At 41.9% G+C, this 18,532-nt stretch overlaps 1 protein-coding gene across 2 annotated transcripts in view; it reads left to right on the plus strand.

Moving 5' to 3' along the window:
• The window catches only part of Dtnbp1 (dystrobrevin binding protein 1), a 122,365-nt gene that overhangs the window by 21,407 nt on the left and 82,426 nt on the right, over positions 1-18,532 (plus strand). For both annotated transcript variants that reach the window (XM_059263109.1, XM_059263110.1), the window contains exon 5: positions 4,039-4,171. In XM_059263109.1, the coding sequence (XP_059119092.1) occupies positions 4,039-4,171 (133 nt within the window). The remainder of the gene's footprint in view (positions 1-4,038; positions 4,172-18,532) is intronic.

Below are 18,532 nucleotides of genomic sequence, written 5' to 3' on the forward strand. Positions count from 1 at the left end.
TGTGTCTTTGAAACTTACAAGTATGTAAATGAATGTCTTTTTTTTTTTTTTTTTTTTTTTTTGGTTTTTCAAGACAGGGTTTCTCTGTGTAGCTTTGCGCCTTTCCTGGAACTCACTTGGTAGCCCAGGCTGGCCTCGAACTCACAGAGATCTGCCTGGCTCTGCCTCCCGAGTGCTGGGATTAAAGGCGTGCGCCACCACCGCCCTGCTGAATGTCTTTTTTACTGTTGCTAAATTTGTGTTTGTCAGGCCTGCTCCTGACGAAACAATAGCTTTTGATCAGGGAGTGTCCATCTCACAGGGCAGGTAGATATACTTATGGGCAGTTCAGTCTTGTTCAAGAAATTATTTTATACTTACTTCTAGAGCACGGTCTTTAAAAAAATGTATTATTAATTTATGTGTATGTGTTTTGCCTGTATATATGTGTGTATACCGCATGTGTTCCTGGTGCTGTAAAGGCCAGAAGAGGGCGCTGGTTCCTCTAGTGCTGGAGTTCATTTGTGAGCTGCCATGTGGATGCTGGGAACTGAACCCGGCTCCACTAGAATAGCAGCCAGTGCTTTGAACTGCTGAGCCATCTCTCCAGCCCTTAGAGCAGATTCTTACCGTGTGGTCTGTCTATAAAGCAAACAGCTGTGGTCAGTGGTAATTTGGTTGTTTAAACTTTGTCTAAGCAGTTGGGTTTTTTATTTTGTTTTTTTACCTCCCTCCTCAACAATCTACAGCTGAGTAGTTAAAAGTGACTTAAGGGTTAGGCTTCCGTGGTGGTTTTCCAAAGCTAGACTTGTAGTGTTTGCTTTTGATTCCTGTTATGGTGAAAGAGTTGCTTGTCTTCATATTGAACTCTTTAAGATTCATGGTTTTATTTAGCAGTTTGATGTGTGCAGTAAGCTAAGTTTCACTTCTCTGCTCAGGGTGCATTTCCTGTGCCTGGGGTACAGGTTAGAAATTCTGTTTCTCATCTCTGTTGCATCTGTTTTAATCTTATATGAACAACCTATTCTCTGTCTTTTCTTTATCTTGTTGCGGAGCATTTGTTTGGGGAACTGTGTTCATCTCATTGTAGGCCAGGAGTATGACCCAAAGAAAGAGACTGGGATTCTGAAATCCTTTGAAAGACATGCCCATGGTGGCTTAGTTTTCTCATGTTCAGCCCCATCTACTGAATGTTCTACTGTCTCTCAACTACCCCATATAAGCTATTAGCATTGGATCTTTTGAGGGACACACAAGGTAGAGTTTAAATAAGATACTATATCTAAATTACTTAACACAGAGTCTAGCTTGTAGCAAGTGCTCAAAATGTGTTAGTATCATTTTATTATCTGTGATTTCTGACAGTCACTCAACCTCTCATTCTATTAGATTAAAATACTTGAGTGCATTCTGCTATATTCTTTTGACACATATACCTCTTAACATTCTAAATGCAGAATATAAGTTTTAGTTTTGTGTAGAGTGTGAATTAAAGAAGCCATTATTAAGCCTTAGTATCTAAATATACTATACTTTTATTTTTGGAAAGGAATGGTCAATATCTAAGACTTATTTATTTTAGACTTTTAGAGTTATCTAATAAACCAAGGCAAGATTTATAATGCATTAAAAAGATTATGCCATGTACCAGGCAAAATATTTCAACTTCTTAAGTCAGTCCTGTGAATTTTGTGTTGTTTTGCTTTTTAAAGTCTGTGTTTTGCCTGTATATATGTGTGTAAAATCTGAAGCTCAGCTAATTCGAGAGACCCGACACCAAAGTATGCCCAAGAGGACAAGGTTTTCTTTCCTATTTATTGTTGCATTTCCCATGCATGATACAGGGCCCAGCAGGTAAGGTAGTCAGGGAGGGGGCTGGTAGACAGGATGGTCAGGGGTAGCTGCTTTAATCAGGGAGGGGCTGGTAGACAGGATGGTCAGGGGGAGCTGCTTGAATATTAGAAATGAGTTTTGTGGGCACAGATCCTTGTTTCAAACATGTTTTCCTTTTGTATTGCAGCTTGTTAGTATTATTCAGTATTTTTTAAGATTTATTTTAATTTTTTATGCAAAGCTTTTTAAGTGATTACATTTTATTCATGCTTGAGTAGAGGTCAGAAGACAGCTTTAGAGTGTCAGTTCTCTCCTCTAGCCATGTGGGTTCTGGGGATCTAACTCAGGTTATCAGGCTCGGGGTGGCAATCATCTCCACCCACTGAGCCATTTCCCCTGCCCTGTTTTTATTTTTGATTGGTATAGGCATGAGTGTCTGTATGGAGTGAGTTCAGTTGCCCCTGGAGGCCAGAGAGGGCATTAGATTCCCCTAGAGCTAGAGTTACAGACAGTAATGAGCCTCCAGATGTGGGTGCTGGGAACCAAACTCATGTCCTCTGCAAGAGCAATATGAGCTCCTAACTGCCAAGCCATCTCTCCAGCTCCTTAGCCAGAATTTTTAAAGCTACTTTTAGAAATTTTTAATAAAAACTGTTGGCATTGGCACTTTGAAATATACGAAATTGATGAAGCTAGGCATGGCTAGCTTCACATAACCTGTGATCTCACCTGTTCAGAAGCTAAGTCAGGAATTCCTGAGCCCCAGGAGCTTGAATCCAACCTTGGTGACATAGTGAGACCAGCATCTCAATGAATGAAGCACAGTTTGTGTAAAACCTGGTGTCACCTTCCCAGCACTGCTTAGGGATGTGATTACCCCTTCAGTGCGTGCTGGAGAGCAGTAGGGAGATGTGCATTCCTGCAGTATTGGTGTATGCAGGCAGTAGCAGTAGGGAGATGTGCATTCCTGCTGTATTGGTGTATGCAGGCAGTAGCAGTAGGGAGATGTGCATTCCTGCAGTATTGGTGTATGCAGGCAGCAGTAGTGACACACACCTGTAATCCCAGCACTCCCACTTAGAGGCAAAGGTAGAAAGACTGATTGCTGCAATTTGTGGACCGTCCTGGTACATAGCAAGTTCTGGGCCATCCTTGGCTATATATTGAGATCCAGTCTAAATTTTATAAAAAAGTAAACAAATAGCAATCTACCACCACATACAATTAATTTTCTGCCTTATTTTAATAGAGTTTTCCTCTAAAATTCTTACCTGTTTTACTCATGTTCTGCCTCTTGAAGAATCTTAATCTTGGGAAATATAAACTATTCTCTTTTTTAAAAAAATAATTTAACTGTGAACTTAGTATTTTGCATATAAAATTCAAATTTGTTTCTTTGATTTGTAGTAGATTTTACAGTCTTTATTTTTTATTGTTCAGGGAATATTTCACACAGTTCTAGCTTATTTGAGTCGTGTTTTAAAAGCCGGTTTCTTCCTTGTTCCTCTGTCTTATTCTTGCCCCCTTTCTCCTGGCTTTCTAAGACTAAAACAGAATGTCTGTCATTATGTTTAGTCTCCAGGAAGATGCTGGCATTGCCATGGGCTAGTCCAGAGTCTCAGACCTTCTGCACCTCAGTTCTTCTTGTTAACCTCAAGCTTTCCTTCTTTTCTGGAGTTGGTCAGTTGCCTCAGTCTGTTCCTCCTGTACAGAACCATTTTGCTTCTTCATGTAGGAAATGTTCTATTTGAATATGAGCTGGTTGTAGGGTAGTCAGAATGTATTAGGGAATTTTCCCATTGAAAAGCTTTCATAAAGCACGTAATTACCTGTAAATCATGTTTTTTATTTGTTTCTGTGTGTTCTCTTTTTGTTAGTAGTTTGTGTTTGTGGTTTTTTTTTTTTTTTTTTAGGTGTGAATTTTCCAATGAACAGTATTCTTAAAAGCAAAGTATACTTAGAAGTAATCAGCTCACTTTTGAGCTTTTCTTCTTCTGGTTAAGATCCCTGATACAGCATCAGTTTGAGGTTTGTTTTACAGAACATTGAGTTGCTGCTTTTCTAAGAAACAAAGAAAACAAAATGACACTGTCTTGAGTAGTAGCATGTAACTGCCATCTGTGACCATGGAGGGTTACTAAAGACAGACTGGCTGGGCCTCTGCACGCTGACTGTAACTTTTATTGAGATATGGTTTCTCTGAGCCCCTGCTGGTCTGTGTTGCAGCTGGTGGACAGCGAGGTGGTCATGCTCTCTGCCCACTGGGAGAAGAAGAGGGCCAGCCTCTCCGAGCTGCAGGAGCAGTTGCGGCAGCTGCCGGCTCTCATCCAGGACTTGGAGTCCTTGATGGCAAGCCTGGGTAAGTGTGATGCGTGAGTGACCGGGGTAAGTGTGATGTGTGCGTGACCTGGGTAAGTGTGATGCGTGCGTGACCCGGGTAAGTGTGATGCGTGCGTGACCCGGGTACATGTGATGCGTGAGTGACCCGGGTAAGTGTGATGCGTGCGTGACCCGGGTACGTGTGATGCGTGAGTGACCCGGGTAAGTGTGATGCGTGCGTGACCGGGGTAAGTGTGATGCGTGAGTGACGGGGTAAGTGTGATGCGTGAGTGACCTGGGTAAGTGTGATGCGTGAGTGACCTGGGTAAGTGTGATGCGTGAGTGACCTGGGTAAGTAAGTGTGATGTGTGAGTGACCTGGGTAAGTGTGATGTGTGAGTGAAAGCAATTTCAACAAGGACTTGCTGTCATTTCAAAGCTTTCTAAGAATTCATCAAATTCTTAGCTAACACTTTAAAAATAATAGTGCATTTTTACTGTCATAGTTTGATTATACAGAAAATATATTGAAATTCATTTCTAAAATTATCACTAATACGTTCTGCCTGCAGTCAGCTAAGTAGATAGTTCTGGTTTTCTTGATCTTTGTGTGTGTGTATTTGCCTGTGTGTGCCCACATTTTTACGTACACGTGCTCATGTACATGGAGGACAGGGGACAACCAGGGTGTTATTCCTTGGGAGCTATTGGGGTGTTTTGTTTTGGAGACAGTGTTGCATACCTTTAATCCCAGCTCTCAGGAGGCAGAGGCAGGCAGATCTCTGAGGTCGAGGCCAGCCTGGTCTACAGAGTGAGTTCAGGACAGCCAGGGCTACATAGAGAAACCCTGTCTTTAAAAAAAAAAAGAAAAAAGAAAAAAAAAAAAGAACCAAACCAAAAAAAAAAAGAAAGAAAGAAAAAGAGACGGTCATTGTGATGTGGGGTTCACTGATGAGGCCAGGCGGTGGGCCCCAGGGATCTGCTTGTCTGCCTCCTCAGTGCTGTGGTTAGAAGCAAGCTACCATGTTTGGCATTGTACATAGATATGGGGATCCAGCATAGGCCTCGTCCTCCTGCTTAAGCTATAAGCACTTCACTGACCAAGTCATCTTCCCAGCCCTGTTGATGTTACAGTGACTCAAGACTATCTTCGTATAAACAGTAGGTCTTTTGGTTTAAAATGTAAGTAGAAAAATAAAAGGATTTTACAGTAACTTTGCCCTGACTGGAGAATGTACTCCAAACATTGCTTCTAAGGTTTAGACTTTCAGAAATGCATGTCTTGTAGTATTTTTCCCCTTCAGATGATAGACATGTGATAAGATGAGTTCAGGTACCTGTTTGGCTGCATTTGAACTTTGTGGAAGTTCATTTTTTGTCATTTTTCATTTGGATGGGTTTATATTCAGAGAATTATCTGTTGTATTTGATACACATACACTTGAGGATAATACTATGGTTCACTGCTCTCAAAGAACAAAATTAGAACAATGTAAAGATTACAATTGGCTTTAACTTTTTTAATTCTAAATTGTAATTTAATTCTAAAATGGAACACCATTTGTTTCCTAATGGTTTTATAGACAGAAAGGAATGTAAGGAAATACAAACAAAAATCAAAGTGGAAGAGTCATTTCAAAGTTACCTGGTAGGGCAGGGACAGGGAGGCAGAACTTTGAATTGCCTTACTGGGTTTAGTCAGTGTACAAAACAACAGTTTATCATGGTACTTCCATACATGTGTCTTGTACTATCTTCATATTTGTGCCTCACTACTCTCATTCTGTCCCCCCTTTCCCTTTCTGGGGAGAGAGAAAGGCAAAGTGCCACCTATTTCCTGTCATACGGGAAATCTATGTGTGACGTGAAAGCGGAAGGAGACTGTTGGATGTGGGGGTGAGGGTTAAGGCAGAGGAAACATGGTCATGTCGAGGGCCAGGTCACCACCTCAGTTTCAGTTTGATTCTGTGGAATGGCAGCTCCAGTGACTGCTTAGTTTTGGACTGGTGTACAGAGCCAAGATCATGGCTCCTTTTGTAAGTTTTTATCCAACACTGTGTTTTTCTATGTAAGCTCAAGCTTGGATGGCAGTGGGAAAGAGGAACTTTCTGCATGCACAGAAAATAAACTTCTTGAACTAATACCATCATCTAGTCTTACAGAGACAAGGTGATCTTCCCTTCCTCTTTTCACTGTCCTGTCTTTTACAGCAGTCCTCAACAGATTGCCAGAGGGATTCATTAGTGAAACATGAAGTTTTGTGTCTGAATGGACATATCCTACTTGGGATGCTGTTGCTGTGATTATTACCCAGCATTGATCACCTACAAGATTTAGAGCTTCTTAGGGACTGTACCGAGACCATTTCCTTCTCCAAGAATACTTAACAACGGAGCCTTTACTGTCCCTGCTCTCTATGCAGAGAAACAAAGGCTGGGGGAGGCTGGATTGGCTCAGGCTCTCACAGTTAACATAAGATTAACATGGGGTTGGGGAGTTAGCTCAGTGGTAGAGCGCTTGCCTAGCAAGCTCAAGGCCCTGGGTTCGGTCCTCAGCTCCGGGGGGGAGGGGGGGAACAAAACAAAACAAAACAAAACATAAGATTAACACACAGCAGCGCTCTGGGTGATGAGGCAGGAGGATGGTGGCTCTTGGTCAGAATTCAGGAACTGTGGTCTTCATGTCCTGGGCCCTTACAAAGGTCTTTTGGGGCTGAGTGTTATTTCTGAAAGCATGGCACAGAAAAGAGCTTCTGAGTCTAAGGAGAAGTGTAGCACTTCTGTGGTCTGGAGCCCTCCCTCCGCATTGTTCTGCTTCCGTTGGTGCTCACTGAAGTTAACAATCCTAACTGTAGACCCGCCATTCTTCACCATTTCCCTTTAGCTTACCTGCTTGAGTCTCCCCCGGTCACTTGGTTTTCATTGTTTTATATTTCTGTGTTTTATAGTAACTGCCCGCTTTTTTCCCTCAAAGGAGAATCAGTTCTTGTTGTAGTTGTTCTGTGTTTAATACCACTTTAGTAATTGAACACATTCTGTTACAATTGTTATTTTCATAGTTGCTTTTATTTGGGAAATACAGCTTAAGTCTTTCTTAAAATATACTGTGTGTTTAGGCTAGAGATATTGAATGACTGAGAGGCTCAGGAAGGATCACCACTAGTTAGAGGCTAGCCTGGGCTACATAGTGAGTTCCAGGCAAGCCTGGGCTACAGAATAAACCGTGTCTTAACAAAACAAAGCCACATACACACAAATAGTGGATGACTGTGTGAGATAGCATCTTGTCAACCCAGATATGCTCAAAGAAAGACGTTTTGAGATTGTGAGACTTTTGTCTAAACAACTCAGTTTCATAGGATCAGTGCTGATACCATAATGGAAGCTTTATGAAGCGGATTTTGTGGAATAGCTTTTTAAAAAGTGTCGGGGTCGCCGGGCGGTGGTGGTGCACGCTTTTAATCCCAGCACTTGAGAGGCAGAGGCAGGCGGATCTTTGTGAGTTCAAGGCCAGCCTGGTCTACAGAGCAAGATCCAGGAAAGGCACAAAGCTACACAGAGAAACCCTGTCTCGAAAAAAAAAAAAAAAAAAAAAAGTGTCGTATCATTAATGTACTTTAGAAATTAATATTCAATGATTCTGAGATTCTTAGATTCTGAAAGTGCTTGGTGTTTCAAATGATAATTCATACACTATTGAATTTCCTTTTTGATCACTTCAAAATATTATGTCCTGTCATAACCTAGATACTTAGACATAATCTCACAAAATTTAACTAGTTAAACAATAATAAAGAATAAAAGCGACTTAGAAGAATATAGTAACTGACCTTAACTTTGATTTTTTTTTTTTATTGTGTGTCTGTCTGCCCTCCCATGCCTACATCCATGTGTTTGAGTGTGGGTATACAAGCTATGGTGTAACATGCGGAGGTCACTTTTCATTCTCCTCCGTGTTTGAGGAGGATCTCTTATTCCCTGTTGTGTGTGTCAGACTAGCTGGCCTGTGAGCCTTGGGTGACTCACTGGTCTCTACTGCTCATTTCCCTGTAGCAGTGCTAGGGTTACAGATGTATACTACAGTGTTTGGCTTTTTGAAGTGGGTTCTGAAAATCAGAACCTAGGTCCCCACTCTTCACAGAAAGCTCTTTATCCAGTGAGCCATCTTCTGAGCTCAACTTGACTTTTTTTTTTTTCATGGCTCTGTTGAATGTAATACTTGATCCACTCACTCTTTTCATTTCCAGACTTCTTACATCTTTTGGTCTTGCCTTGTTTCCTGGATGGTCTGCCTTATAAGAGTAAGAAATTTGTATTATGTGAGCAATTTAAGACTTTTGATGGTGCTTTTAGCTGCACTATCCTGTGGCTTAATAAATTGGAGTATTGGAAACTTAGTCCCTCAGGAATTGTTAAGTAGCAAAGGCTCATTCATATTGATTTTTTTTAATGGGATGTGGTCCATCTAGCTTACAAATGCCTATTTAATTGATATTTACTGGTAAGTCTGCAATTTAGGAAATAAATGATAAAAGTCTGCTGGAAAGTAAAAAAACAATGAATGTGAACTCTTAGCTCTGAAATTCTTTATAAGTTTCTCAAATGTTCCTTGCTTCAGTCTCTGTCTGCAAATGAGGATCAGAATGCAGTTGGCCCTTCATGTCTGTGGGTTCTGATCTGTAGATTCAGCCAAGTGCATATAGAAAATACTCATTTAAAATTGTTCATACATTGTATTAGGTATTTTAAATAATGCAGAGCTGATTTAATGCATATGAAAGGATGAGTAAATCATATGCAAATACTGTGCCATTTTATTTATTTATTTATTTAGATTATTTATTTCTATTATCAGCTTGATACAGTACAAGTTTTTATCCTAATAGTGAAATGTTTCATTGAGACTTGCCCTGTAATTGAGTAAAACCAAAACTTATTATAAGCCACAGTCCTCCTAGGGTCCCTCCTGCTATATAGCCTCCCTGGTTCTGTGGGTTGAAGTCTGATTGTTCTTTGTTTTATATCTAGTATCCACTTATGAGTGAATACATACCATATTTATCCTTCTGGGTTTGGGTTACCTCCCTCAGGATGATATTTTCTAGTTCCATCCATTTGCCTGCAAATTTCATGCTGTCATTGATTTTCTCTGCTGAGTAGTACTCCATTGTGTATATGTACCACATTTTCTTAATCCATTCTTCAGTTGACAGGCATCTAGGTTGTTTCCAGGTTCTGGCTGTTATGAATAGTGCTGCTATGAATATAATTGAGCATGTATCTTTGTGGTATGACTGAGCATTCCTTGGGTATATGCCCAAGAGTGGTATGGCTGGGTCTTGAGGTAGATTGATTCCCAATTTTTTGAGAAACCGCTATACTGATTTCCACAGTGGTTGTACAAGTTTGCATTCCCACCATCAGTGGAGGAATGTTCCCTTTGCTCCGCATCCTCTCCAACATACACTGTCATTAGTGTTTTTGATCATAGCCATTCTGACAGGTGTAAGGTGGTATCTCAGAGTCATTTTGATTTGCATTTCTCTGATGACTAAGGATGTTGAGCATTTCTTTAAATGTCTTTCAGCCATTTGAGATTCTTCTTTTGAGAATTCTGTGTTTAGCTCTTTAGCCCATTTTTTAATTGGATTGTTCAGTATTTTGATGTCTAGTTTCTTGAGTTCTTTATATACTTTGGAGATCAATCCTCTGTCAGATGTGGGGTTGGTGAAGGTCTTTTCCCATCCTGTAGGCTGTCTTTTTGTCTTATTGACTGTGTCTTTTGCCCCACAAAAGCTTCTCAGTTTCAAGAGGTCCCATTTATTAATTGTTGTGTTCAGTGTCTGTGCTGCTGGTGTTATATTTAGGAAGTGATCTCCGGTGCCAATGCATTCAAGAGTACTTCCTACTTTCTTTTCTATCAAGTTTAGTGTGACTGGATTTATGTTGAGGTCTTTGATCCACTTGGGCTTGAGTTTTGTGCATGGTGACAGATACATATCTATTTGTAATCTTTTCCATATTGACATCCAGTTATGCCAGCACCATTTGTTGAAGATGCTTTCTTTATTCCATTGTATAGTTTTGGCTTCTTTGTCAAAACTGTGCCATTTTATTAAGGGACTTGAGCATTCAAAGATTTTGGCAGCCATAGGGCTTTGGGAACCAGTCCCCCAAGCATCCTGAGGGGGGACTCTACCTGCTTGCTAGGGTAGTTGCAGGATTAAATGAGATGACACATGTCAAATCACATAGCACACAAATCACATAGCACATGCCTGGCATGTACATCCCGTGTACTGTGGGACAGTCTTTATTTCTGATCTGGAACAAGTCTGGGTGTCTGCCATGATGGTGTGGACATTCTACTAGCAGCTTGTCTGAGCTTTGCAAATTTACAAAGTCGTTTTTCTGTAACAAAAGGTGGATACTATGTCGTTTAGATTGGGCTGCAAAACTATTACATTAAATGTTGAAGATGAGGGCTGGGGGCAGCTTGGTTGGTAAAATGTGCACCTAGAGTGCGGAAAGCTGTGGGTTTGACCCTCAGTGTAACATCCATCAACAGTGGTGGTGCATACTATAATCCTAGCACTTGGGAGGGAAAGGCAAGAGGATCAGAAGTTCACAGTCGCCCTCTGCTCCATAGGACAGTCAAGACAAGCCTATGTTACATGAGACTCTTCTTTAAAAAGATTGATCCAAATATGACAGGATAAACAATGTCTTGCATTGAAAAACGTTTGAAAGGATGAAACAGTTATTAAGTGAAAATAGCCATCGTGCACTCTTTAATAAAAAGAAAAAGCAAAAACAACAAAACTAGGAAAGATGAGTTTGAAAGGACTGTATCCCGTTGCTAGGCCTGGTGTTTTGTATCTGTAACTCCAGGCTTTGGGAGGCTGAAGAGGAGTGCCTTGCGTTGTAGGCAGCTGGGGCAAAGGGTGATCTGAGTTTCAGTTCAGTATGGGCCAGTGAAAAAAAAGGACTGGATATAGTGAGTTCTCTCGACTTTCCACTAGAGGGCAGTCTAATACTGTTCTTTCATAAAATTTCAACTGTCAAGGTCTTTGTGTTTTCTCTAGTACTTAATTTTGTGTGATCTGTTTTAGAAGATTGTTCCTTCATCTGGAAGAGAATATTCTACAAATTCTAGGATAAGTAGTAGCCATATATTAAGTTTCTATGTTGCTTTTGTTAGGCTCTAGCCTGAGATATTACTGTGCTGCTTTCTTTGTATAGAATGTGAAGACATCTAAGCAGGGACTTTCATAACTGTGTTTTACAACCTAGATCATCTTGTCCAAGTTACTTTCCAAGATTAGTACCATCACAAGGTACACTAACTCTCTCGACACCTTTTTAGTTCTCTACAAGGATCTCATTTGTTTCATAATGGCATTTGCAAGTTAATGCACCTTTTAAAGATTCCTTATTAACATATCGCCATTACCTTATTGCCTCAGTACATAAAAGTATGGCACAAGCATTTGAAGAGTCTCTGTCTTTCAGTGCCTAGCCTCTATGACCTGTGGGTATGCAGACAAGGAAGATATCTTTGTTCCATGAGGCTAATTGTTTTGGTTAGAAAGAAACCCGTTCGATGTGAAATGATCTCAGTATGCTCTTTCACTGTTCGCGTATCACGGCTGTACTACAGAGTATATCTACTCGAAACCAACGGCACGAAGGAAAATGCCAAGCGGAATTGCCCCCCCCCCCCCCCCCCCCCCCCGGGACGATCTTCTCACCAAGATCTGTGGAGCTGTTCCTTGCACAGCTGTCAGGCATTCCCACTTGGCTTTCACGGTAAAAATCCCTCCTCTCTACCAGTCCCTTAAAGAAACATGCTGTTTACTGAGCAAAGTAGTGAGGCTTGAGTTCCTTACAGGGATGGATTTGAGTCCATGGAGGCCTGCCAGTGTTTTATCTACATGTATTCTAAGTTAGTTATAACCTTATCTGTGCAGCTAGTTTTGTAACAGAAATGAGCAGGTTGTGTTAGGGTAGTTAAAATCTACTAATTTAAAATAAGTATATATATAGATATATCATGCATATACTTACGATAATTCAAAAAGGTAAAAACTTAATATATTTTTCTTATTAATAATTTCAAGTTTGTTAAGAGTTGAAATACAGAGTTAGGATGGTGGCACCTGCTTATAATTCTAGCACCTGAGAGGTAGAGGCAGAAGGATCAAGCATTCAAGATCGTCCGGAACTGCATAGTAAATACAGAGCCAGGCTGGACAGCACAAGACTCTGTCTCAGTAAACCAAACAAAATGAGTTGAAATGGAGACTCCCTGTTGCTTTTTCTGTTTTAATTTAGGGTCATTTGGCCAAGTTTGATGAGACTAGTAAAGCAGCATCATGTTCATAATGTTTCCTAAGTCCTCTGTTCATGTTTAATTTATTCTTACAAAATTTGGTATAAGTTCTTAATATTAGATGAACAAGAATCATAGAATTTTCCCCAATTAGTTTACATTGTACAATAATAGAATTACCAGAACTTTATTGAATTCATCAGACTTACTGTATAGGTTTTAGGCAATACAAAGACACAAGGGTACAGTATTACCCTTAGCCCGACCCTAGCTGATTGCTGAGAGAGATGTGAGCAAACAAGTAGTGTTGATGAGAATCTTCCTGAAGCTCAGAAGTCTGTGGGGACAGGACAGAGTACCGCTGTAGTCTGGGGACAGGGCTAGCATGGAACGTGGTGTGACATTCGTGGATATGAAGGGAGGAAGGAGAAATGGGCAGTCACAAGTATCCCAGCCACAAGGAGGCAGGGGACACGGGACTCTTCTTTTAATGGCCAGTGGGCCTGTTCTGTTGTAAAGTGGAGTATGTGGAGGGTGGTGGTAAGACGGGAACAGTAGGTTGTGACCACAGGTTGTAACCCTGTAAGCTAAGTTAAGAAGCTTAATTTTGGGTTGGGGATTTAGCTCAGTGGTAGAGTGCTTGCCTAGCAAGCACAAGGCCCTGGGTTCAGTCCTCAGCTCCGGAAAGAAGAAGAAGAAGAAGAAGAAGAAGAAGAAGAAGAAGAGGAGGAGGAGGAGGAGGAGGAGGAGGAGGAGGAGGAGGAGGAGGAGGAGGAGGAAGAAGAAGAAGAAGCAGCAGCAGCAGCAGCAGCAGCGGCAGCAGCTTAATTTCATGGTGAGAAGACTCAGGAGCCTTTGAAGCCTCTCAAAGGGGAGAACATAAATAAGGATTTGGTGGTAGTAAGAGTGACCATTGATGACTCCAGACATCTTTAGTCTGCATTTTCTGTGTTTGTTGCTTGTTGGTCTATTCAGAAGGTTATTCTTCTTATTTCTATTTTATATGTGTGGGTATTTTTGCCTGCATGTATGTCTGTGCACCACACATGTGCCTATTGCCCATGGAGGACAGAAGAGGGTGTCAGATCCCCTGGAATTGAAGTTACTGATGACCAGGTGGGTGCTGGGAACCAAACCTAGGTCATCTGTAGAAAGAACAGAAAGATGTACAAAAGAAAGTCTCCAGCCCAGATGTTCTTTTTTATGAGGGGTTTGTTTTACCTGGTCCACATCATTAACAAGTACACCTTGAACCTAGAACAGAATTCTGTCCATCTAAGTTAATTGGCTTGCCCAAGGATCAACTCAGAAATACCTGAGCTCAGCCTGTAGTCTACCAACAGCAATATAAGCTAAAAGGAGATTGCCATCTGTAGTGGATAAAAATGGGAAAAAGGGAATGCTGCTGATATTTGATCAGTTTATCCATAACATTCTTATCCATAGCTCTTATTTATAGCATGATCATTACTGGCACCAGGGTTTTCTTTTGTTCCTTTTTTTTTTGGTTAGATTTTGAGAGTTTCATGTAGCCTAGGCTGGTCTAGAATTCCCAGGCTGCCTCCTCCACTTCCCATGTGCTGGGATTACAGCCATGTGCTCATATGCTGACAACATTTTTGGTGTTTTTGAGATAGAATCTTGCCAAACTAGCTCAAACTTGCTCTGAATTTACCATATAGCCTACACTGGCCACAGGCTCTCAACATTTCCTGCGTCGGGCTCCCCAGGACTGGGTTTACAGTTGTGTATCACCACACCCAGCTAGCAAAGCTATAAATGGCTTTTGATAAAATTTAGCTAATCCTGCTGGGCAGTGGTGGCACATGCCTTTAATCCCAGCACTTGGGGGTTGGGGGTGAGGGGACAGAGGCTGATGGATCTCTGCGAATTCAAGGACAGCCTAGTCTATGGAGTGAGTTCAGGACAGGCTGCAAAGCTATACAGAGAAACTCTTGTCTCCAAAAAAAAAAAAAAAAATTTAGCTAATCCCGTCTACATTTTTTCTCTACATTTTAATATTTACTTACGCTCAAGTGCTGAGTACTTGTGTTCATATCATCCTTGTGGCAGCTTTGACGACGTGTGTATTTAGTCCTCCCTCCACAGTTGTGTTGTCACACTGAAGCTTACAAACAACAGCAGAGCTGGATTTTTATCTTGCATTTCAGTGTCCTGTTTGAACCAGGGCATGAGAGCAAAATCACTTAGCGTTATCTGGATGGCATGTTAAATGTAGTTTAGTTCTTATTACCAGTCAGGTGAGATCTCTTTAATACTAGCTCTGCTGCTCTTTGTATGCTTTATGAGCCTTTCAGACTAGTACAAAAGAATGAGGCACAGAGTGCTTCTTTGGTGCTCACTGTACCAGGTCCCAGGCTGAGTCTCCTCATTTTTTTCTGTTTAATAAAATAACTAGCATGAGTAAACTTTTTGTTTTCCTATCCGAAGTAGCTAACACCAAGAGCCAGTATTGTAGGCGGAGTTTTCCTGTGCTGGCAGCCTCTCTCGAAAAATCACTCAGAGTCTTAATTATAAATGCTCAACCAATAGCTCAGGCTTGTTACTGGCTAACTCTTATATTTATGTTAACCTGTATGTCTTATCTGTGCTTTGCCACGTGGCTTGGTACCTTTTGTCAGCACGGCACGCCCATCTTGTTGCTCTCTGTATCTGCTGGCAACTCTGGAGACTCTGCCCTCCTTCTGCCCAGCATTCTCTCTGGGTCAGGCTGCCTCACCCAGTCTCTTCCTGCCCAGCTATTGGCCAATCAGCTTTTTATTAACAATGAGAGCAACACATATTTACAGTGTACCAAGATTCTTCCACAGCCCAGTGTCCTGTGAACCTCCATCTTGTGAAACTTGTCTATGTCCTTGTTTTCCCGTCCCTGGAATTTCCCGAGACTTGACTTTCATATCCTCCTCCTTCAGGCCATTTAGGAATTAGCCCATCACATTGGTTGAGGTGGAGCTCCCACTAATGGGATGAGAAAGAGTCACCACTAGTGTTTGACTAAAACTAAGGAGCTTCCTATCCTGGTGTGTGCTTGCTAGCCTAGATTAGGTCATGGCACACCCTTTTTACAAAAGGAAATGGTCATGCAAGGTTACTTTCACTTGTGTGTTTCTTTGTGTGACACCAAGAATATTCTTTTATAGTAGTAGTGAAAATTATGATTTATACAACATTTTGCCTTTTCCCTTTGTACACCATTTGTAACTTTAAAAAAAATCAAAGCTATAATTATTCATTAATTAGACTTTAGGTTTTTCAAGCTTATTTTGGGTGGCTTTATATTGCCCTTGACAGAGTCAAACCATTATGAACAGTGTCAACTTTTCTCAAAGTTTTTGTGGTCTCTCAGGAGACAGCAGCATGCAGAAAGGCAGAACTGCTGCTGGCTGGCCTTTAATCCCAGCACGCAGGAGGCAGAGGCAGGGGGATCGCTGGGAGTTCAAGGCCAGCCTGGTCTATAGAGCAAATTTCAGGACAGCCAGGGTGACACAGAGAAACCTTGTCTCAAAAAAACAAATAAAGAGAAAAAGAAGGCAGGCAGCAGGCAGGCAGCAGGCAGGCGGCAGGCGGGCAGGCGGCAGGCGGCAGGCGGCAGGCAGGCAGCAGGCAGGCAGGCAGGCAGGCAGGCAGCAGGCAGGCAGGCAGCAGGCAGGCAGCAGGCAGGCAGCAGACAGGTGGCAGGCAGCAGGCAGGCAGGCAGCAGGCAGGCAGCAGGCAGGCAGCAGGCAGGCAGCAGGCAGGCAGCAGGCAGGAAGCAGGCAGGCAGCAGGCAGAGTCTAAAGTCTCTGAGGAGATCTGCAAAGGTCTTTGTCTTCACATTTGCTCGTCGTAGTAGAATGTGTTTTCTACTAACATCCATAGCCTTTGGCCCTACCAAATAGAAAAAGATTTTGTTTTATAAGCTTAGATGTTTAGAAGAGACAAAATTTAGGATATTGGAAAATGTGATTGCTTCAAGTTTAGTAGATCCTTGGCTTAAAGATCAGTTTAAAACCTGCAAAAATTTGCATCTTACCCTAAATTTGCAAATTGAAATTTGAGGAATTTACCTCTAACCTAGATGTTCTGAAAGGTAGTTTAGAAAGTCTATGAAAATCTAGCAGATAAATGGAGGAATATGTCGTGCTTAAATAGTAAGTCTGAGTTGTCAGATTGTACAACTAGCTCTGCTCTGCCTTCTGGAACATTTCCAGTGTTCCTCAGAGAAAATTTTGGCATAAGTGTGAAGTGTTCCCCATAGGTTCATGTGTTTGAATATTTGGTTTCCAGTTTGGCACTGTTTTGGGAGGTTATGGAATCTTGGGGACATGGCACATAGGTCATGACCCAGTCCACTGGGAGTGGCCTTTAAGGGTTACTCTTCTCCCTGGTCTCCTGAGGTGTGAGCCGCCACAAGCTCGCACCTTTGCACGTGGCACTGGTCCAGCTTCTCAAATAGGGAGCCTCTCCTCCCCATCTTCTTTTGAGAGGTTTGCTGTGACTGAATCAATTCCTTTCACCATAAGCCTCCATCCTGAGGGGAAGCTGGTGAAGACACAGATTGTATTAAAGGTCTCTGAAATAGCCCATCCCGCAGGGAAAGTTCTTTAAGCTCCAAGGCTTCATGAACTTCCTTCCTAAAACTGACAGATATGTGTGTGTCTAAGCAGTAAGGCCCGGTGAGTAACACGTTCAGATCAGCCATGCCCTTAGAAGAGATGGAGCCCAGCCAAGCTGCCTATAACAACCGGACAAGCTGTCTGAAAAAGATGCTCTCCGAGAATTGTTGAGACCAAGGTTGGATAAAGCACAGGGACAAATAGCCAAACTAATGGAAACACATGAACTATGAACCGATAGCTGAGGAGCCCCCAACTGGATCAGGCCCTCTGGATAAGTGAGACAGTTGATTAGCTTGAACTGTTTGGGAGACACCCAGGCAGTGGGACCAGGACCTGTCCTTAGTGCATGAGCTGGCTGTTTGGAACCTGGGGCTTATGCAGGGACACTTGGCTCAGCCTGGGAGGAGGGGACTGGACCTGCCTGGACTGAATCTACCAGGTTGAGCTGAATCCCCAGGGGAGTCTTTGCCCTGGAGGAGATGGGAATGGAGGACAGGGGAATCCGTGGCTGATATGTAAAATTAAATTAAATTATAAAATAAAATATATTTCCAAAATATAAAAAAAAAAAAGAAAAAGATGCTTTCTAACCTGTTGCTGCCTTCAAACCTCTATGTGCCCAGGGTTCCAGCTTTCGTGAGCTCCAACCCATGCTGGGGTGGGCTTTGATGACATAGCCGTCTTTGATACATTTCTGCTCCTGTTAATAACCCCAGAACCCATACTCCCATGAGTAACCCCAATAAAACTCATTGGTTCACCAAGTTGGACTTTGTGGCATCCTTACTTTGAGCCTGTCATTGGTTTCCTATGGGGAGGTGAGTAGACATTTGTTCATGTCTCCCCGGGAACAGTGTGACACAGCAGCATTGAGAAACAACTCAACATCATTTGAAATGAATAATTTTGTTGACCTGTAATAATCAGAATGTAAACAGGATCAATTCATTTAATAAATCAAAGTGGCATTAACGTTTCCATTTTTTTTCCCTCACAAACTCATATTACTATAAATTATACTCCAGGCTGTGTTCTTCGACTTAATATCTCTTGAAAAAAGGGTTACTCATGTCCTTACTGAGGTGTCCCTCACAGAGCTTTCCTTCCCACCTTCACCTGTGTTAGATACTGCTCGCTGGTCCCCCTGGTGCCTCACCCTCTCAGGCCACTGCTTCCTCCTGCTGTGATCTCCTTGAGCATAAGGACTGTCTTTCATACTGTGTCCTTGGGAATTGCATATCCAAGTAATGGTCAGTAAGTGGTTATGAGGCTGTTTGAGTTCTAAAAATATTTGACTTCTAAAACCTTTCTGTTGTCAGAAAACATGCAGTCCTCCTGCCTATATCTGTGAAGTGAAGTAATTGGCTTTCTTTCAACTGATCAATTGTAGTGTGAGTGACTCAGTTTGGGACCACACCTCGGTTTCTCGGCCTTTGGGTGGAACTTGGCATT

This window comes from Peromyscus eremicus, chromosome 5 (assembly GCF_949786415.1).
Source record: "Peromyscus eremicus chromosome 5, PerEre_H2_v1, whole genome shotgun sequence".
Taxonomy (NCBI): domain Eukaryota; kingdom Metazoa; phylum Chordata; class Mammalia; order Rodentia; family Cricetidae; genus Peromyscus; species Peromyscus eremicus.